Genomic DNA, 6,000 nt, shown 5'->3' with positions numbered 1-6,000 from the left:
AGGTTGCTGAGTCTCCCTAACTGGCGATATTCAAGAGCAAGCGGGCCGCAGTCCTGCGCCATTTGCTCTCCTTGCCTGAGCAAGGAGATTGGAGCAGACCTCCTGCGGTCCCTTCCAGCCTCCCCGATCTGCGGTACCGCGTACCTGCACTGGAGCGGGCAGCCGGCACGGAGCGGCCCGGCGGGCGGGGCCGGCGGCAGGCGGCGCTGCGCGGCCCCGCGGCCGCCGCCGCCTCGGCCAGGCCCCGCCTGTTCCTGGGCGCCCGCAGCGGGAGGAGCGGGCAGCGCTGCTCCGCCCTCGGGCCGCGGGCGGGGCGGGCTGGCGGAGCGGCCGGAGCCGGGGCGGCGGCGCTGCTGCTGCTGCCGGGCGGCGTGAGGCAGGATGGTGTTCGAATCCCTGGTCGTGGACGTCCTGAACCGTTTCCTTGGCGACTACGTGGTGAACCTGGACAGCTCCCAGCTGAAGCTGGGCATCTGGGGAGGTACGGGCCTGGGGAGCCGCCTGCCCTCCCTGCCTCCCTCCCGCGGCCGCGTGCCTTCCTGCCCGGCCGGGCTCGCCCTGCCGCCCGCACCAGGGAGGAGGCCGGGGCGGCGTCCCGGGCGCGGCCGGGCCGGGCCGCCGGCCCACCCGACGGCTCTGCCGCCTTCCCACCTGCCCGGCCGCTTAAAAATAGCCGCGGGGGCGGGCTGGGAGGCGGCGCCCGCGGAGCGGCCGGCCGCGGCGGCGCGGGAGGGGCTGCAGAACCGGGGCAGGAGAAACCGGACCAAGTCCTGGAGGCGCATGAACGGCCGCTTCTGTTTTGTTTTTCCATATGGAGCCTCCCGTGCTGTCTCCTAAATGGGGACGGACCTTGGCTGACCGCGGTGTCTCTGGTGCTGGCGGAAAGTTTGGGAATTGCTCGGCGGGCAGTTTGGAGGCGGGAGCCTGACCTGGTTGTGGGAATGCGACACTGAACTGGTTTACGGGCGTTTTCCACTCCCGGAAATAAGCCGTGCATAAACGCCAAGGGTTTTGACGGTGTTTTAGTTCTTGTGGGAGTGAGTGGCCTCTCCGCGAGCGGCAGTGACATCCCATTCGTTCTTGGCGCTGTCATCTGTAGGTCTGGAATATTTGTTATTTTTAGCCTTAAAGAACCAGGAGTAGATACTGCCTTAGGTGTTTGCAAAGGCGGTGCCTGGCTGTACTAGGCGAGGTAAGCAGTGGTTACATGATCATGCCAGTTCTGAAGACAGTAAAGTGTTCTGTTTGAATATGCGCTCCTGAGGTCTCCTTAGTAAGGTATCTACAAGAAAACAGCACCAAAGGTCTGTCAGACACAGACCATGAACGGATGCCTATGCAGTGATTTGTGCTGGCTCAGTTTTGAATGTACATCCCTGGTGTCTGCAGCATCAGCAAAAGCAAACACAGAGGGTCAGGTTTTTTTACAGGTGCATTCAGACAGTAGGTGTGAAACATCCTCGAGGTATTTGCCTACCTGCAAATCCATTCCTAGGCACTCATATACATTAACAAGATTTTGTAAGCTTCTTGAGCATATTGCAGCATGGACATTTTTGTTTTCATGCTTGTTTTCTGAAATGGCGTCCTCATTTAGTTTCAGCTCTGCAGCAATTTTCCTTCAGTTAGTCAAGGCGTTCATAGCATCTTTGTAAAGTTTAGTCTCTATAAGGACTCCTAACACAGCAGCAGCACGTGTAACTGCTGGGGACAATGTATTAGTCCTTAATCTCTAGCAGTAAGGCTTAATATCGCATATCTCTTGCTGATCAGGTGAGCCTTATTTGAAAAGTTTGATAATTGCACCTTTCTGCAGAACTGTGTCAAGCTAATTGCATGATTTATGTACTGAAGTTACCATCGTTTCTTCTTGCTGTTCAGTGAAGACAGAATATTTCATGAAAAATATGGAACATTGTATATGTTTTGGGAAATAGTTGTACATTGCAAAAAAGGTGAAACTTATTTTTCCCAGCTCTCTAGGTTGCTGATGGTTAGTCATGACAGCTTGTGCCTCTGTGAAACAACTATTAACAGATTGTACATTGTCTCAATTAAAAAAAAAAAAACAAAACCAAACTGAACAGCCCAACTCAAACAAAAACTAAAAAAAACTTCTCACTTTTTCTTTGAAGTTTTGATATTCAGCTGTCATATTTTTCCATGTCTATGGAACTTAATTTTCTTTTTATTATTTTATCTCCAAGAGGCTCTCACATTTTAGAGGCTTTAGTATATATTTAATATATATTTGTATTTAAACTAAATTTCTTGTTTCTCTAGTGCTTATGTACTAGAATAAAATTATTTTTTCTCTACATAGCCTCTTGACTTGTTTATAATGTATACTGATATACCAATGTCTTGCTCTTAGAGGCTCAGAACAGCCTCTGTTGTGTTGGTAAGGCATCACCTGTAGAGTTTTATATTTTCCTGGACTACCACATTTTTTGACTTAAATTATGTCAATGTTTAATGGTATGTGTATCTACAATATTTCTTTTATTTCAAATATCTCACAGGACCTAGAAATTGCATTCTGCTATGTAAAAGGCAGCAACTATTAGTAGTAGCAGCAGTAGAAAATGTAGACTACATTTATATGGAGTGCATAATTGATTATCAGATCCTTACACTCACAGTATACCTAAAGTCTATGGATAATTTTGTAAGCTTGTTAATTACTGAAATTCTGTAACTAAGGTATTTTTAAGAAAAGTACCATTTTTGCCTTCATATTTTGTGTACACTTAATAGCTGTTCATGCTTGTCTGTGTGCTCTGAAAGCATTTCCATTACAGCTGTGTGTTTTCTTACAGTGTTTGTCTTTCTGTATCATGATAAGATTGCAAAATTTTACATAATTCCTGTACTACTGAAATTGTCCCAAATCCATCAAATGAAAAGAAAAAAAAAAAAGGAAAGTTGTTTGGTTTTTTTTCCCCTGTAACAAATCACCACTGCTTTTTGGATGCTAGAGCATTGCACAAGTATTCTCTCTCTCTCCCTCTCTCTCTCTCTCTCTCTATATATATATATATATATATATATATATATATTCTTAAATTTTAAAAGGCATGCATTTTTTTTTTTGCCTCTGAATGATTAAAAACTGGAATGGTTTATATTAGAAGGCTGTAGGGAGCAAATAGTGCCCTTGTGGTTTTTTTATAGCTAGCCTCTTTGAATTAAGGTTAGTAACATGTTCATAGGCTGTGTATAAAATCCAATTTTACATAGTTTCAGCCTCTAAATTCAGAGCATTATTAATGACTTTTTAATGATCATGCCTAATATTAACCTTGGTTTTGATAAATGAGATAATTCATCATGCACTATTAAAGCTATTCTATATTTAGTCAGTGTAGTAAAGTTGTTTGAGGACGCTGCTCCAGAAAATACATGAACACATTAATAATTACAGTAATGACGTTTTTTCTTGTTAAAAAACCCACAGAATAAAGGGTATTCAATATGGACGATCTCAATATTGAAAAGCATATGATATCCTAAAACATGAATGGCTGAGAATGTTGCAAGAACTGAATGACCTGAAATATAAAAGGTAGTGCAGAAAGTTGAAGGTAGCTCAACCCACACAGGTATAAAAGGTAATTTGAACATGTGAAGCCAATACTGGAGAAGCCAAGGCTCAGAAAAAAGTGTAAAAGGAGAAAATCATATGCCTTGGGAAATCCATTAATATGAAGTAAGGTAAAAAAATGTGTTAAGCAGCCATTAGAGAAAGCTGTAGGATAGCTGATACTGGGAAGGACAGTATTTTTTAACCTCTTTTTTTTTGGTGTTCACTAAGAAAGATAGTTTCAATGGGCTGCGTTAACCAGTGTGCAAGTACTTGGCTTAGATGAACAGGTTAGATAAGTATTTAGGTCAGTCAAATATTTTTGAATGCTCTGGATCTGGTCAAGTTAAAATACTTGAAAAGATGCTTGCAGCAATGTGAGATGTCTGCAGTTATTTTTGACAAGAAGTGAAATGCCAGTGAGGTTTCCAGTAGTGAGAGATTAAACAATTGTTTTATTACAGTTCATTATACTGTTATTTTCTTTTGACTCTGCCTAATTTTTCAGTGTTTTGTACTACCCTTTAAAAAGCTTAAATCTTGGTTGACTTGGCACACTTGTGTAAGGTTTCAAGCATGTCTTACTTAACACAACTTAGTATTTGAGTAGCTGGTGTCTTTTTTGGGGCAGCTGTGTGAGTAAGATGATATAGGCAGATAATTGGCATGTTTGTGAGCATACAAACACTTTTATTTTTGCCTACAACTATTATTATAGTGAAAGACAAATACTTTTGTTTACTTTGCCTTGTCTAGGTACAGCAGGTGCAACCTCCTGCCCTCCTCTTACATAATAGTAATTTGAATTCACTGGAGTGATACATAATGTCTGGTAGTTTTTACTGTCTTTCACGATCTATTTTACAGTAGATGTCAATAGACGAGATATTTGGCAGGCGCTGATCCTCAAAGGCTTGCAGCTTGTCTCTAGAGAGCATGCTTAAACACAAATAATTAACAGCACAAACACAAGTGGGAAATGACTAGCAAAAGCAGGTGTTTGTGTTAAGTGATCAGAGAGGTTCACAAGCTGACAATGCTGTTGGAAAAAAGCAGAAATTTTGTTACAATATTTGAACAGGAGTGTTGGGTACTGATTAGATACTAGCTAAGGTATTTGCATTTTCTCATCTTTCATCTCTCTCTTGTCTGCTTTCCTTCCCCTGCCCTTTTATTTGCAAGACAGCAGAGAGTGGTTAATTAGATAAAATCTACAGGATTTTTATGTTGATTAGTTTTATTCCCCCTTTTATCTTTTGTTTTCAACCATAATGAATTTTCTGTTAGACTTCTTTGGTGAAATAGTTTACTAGATCTATTTTTGCAAGCTGAATCCTTGGTAGTAGATGTTAGTTCATGCATTTAAATTAATGAAGTTATTTCGAGTATCTAAAATTAAGACAATAAAGCTATTTTTCTAGAATTTTGACAGCTGATTTATTTTGATGAATTATTCACATTGTCCAGAGATCAGTAAATCTAAAAATTTGCTTTATAGTGTAGCCTAAATAAATTCTAGACTTTACTATAGATATTTATAACTGTTCTGGCTTTTATTATTGTTTTGGCTGGTAGCCTGCATGTTTAACCGTAGGTATTTATACAACTCCGACTACTTGTACGTACAGTTTCTAAGGTTGCTTAGTTGGGTAATTTTTAATCATGTATTGGATGCATGTCTGACATCAAAACACTTAGTTGCTCCCAACAGGAGGACACCAGCCCTGCCAAAAAAACCCAACCAACCATCAGCAAAAATGACAATAAAGTCTTTAAAGTCTTTATGTGTTTTCTGATTTTTGCAATTAAAATCTACTGTCCAAGGCTAATTCACAAGCTGTTTTACATCCTGTAACTAGGGTTTATTACCTGGTTTTCTTGCTTCTGTTTGTGGGGGTTTTTGGTTTTTTTTTTGCCTCCAATCCCCACCTGAATGGTCAGGATTCAATGTGGTTGCACTTAGATCTGCATTTCATTGCAAGGGAAATGACTACATGTAGTGGAGACTAAATTTTGATAATGAAGGAGAATACTACAATAACTACATTTCAAATACTGAGCATCAGAGTTGGTTGCAAGCTTTGCAAGTGTGATGGCTTTGGAAATATTTCCTGTTTACTGCTGGAATGTTTAGTCAGTGTCTTGGGCTCTCTTTCAAGTATACTAAAAAGAAAGGTTACATCAATATACATAACCTAGTGCCTGTTTAGTAGACTTTCATATGCTTTGATGGTCCATTCACTGATCAGACCATAACAAGGCTTTTGCAAGTGAACTGTTATATTTTAGTGAACATGTTTCAGTAAGTTTGTACTAAAATTCAGATGCTTGGAGTTGTACTAATGGGTATTTCTTCTAGTAATTCTTAATTAAAACATCAAACTTTTTAATTGTAAAATCATAAGTGATTTTTAAAA

At 41.1% G+C, this 6,000-nt stretch overlaps 1 protein-coding gene across 6 annotated transcripts in view; it reads left to right on the top strand.

The window, feature by feature from the left end:
* The first annotated feature begins 282 nt into the window (after positions 1 to 282).
* Positions 283 to 6,000, top strand: part of VPS13A (vacuolar protein sorting 13 homolog A) — a 109,437-nt gene continuing 103,719 nt past the window's right edge. For all 6 annotated transcript variants that reach the window (XM_021530522.4, XM_085566299.1, XM_085566300.1 and 3 more), the window contains exon 1: positions 283 to 481. In XM_021530522.4, the coding sequence (XP_021386197.2) occupies positions 382 to 481 (100 nt within the window). In that variant the 5' untranslated portion in view covers positions 283 to 381. The remainder of the gene's footprint in view (positions 482 to 6,000) is intronic.

The sequence above is a fragment of the Lonchura striata genome, chromosome Z (genome assembly GCF_050655825.1).
Source record: "Lonchura striata isolate lonStrDom1 chromosome Z, ASM5065582v1, whole genome shotgun sequence".
Lineage (NCBI taxonomy): Eukaryota > Metazoa > Chordata > Aves > Passeriformes > Estrildidae > Lonchura > Lonchura striata.
This window is presented reverse-complemented; position numbering and strand designations above follow the sequence as displayed.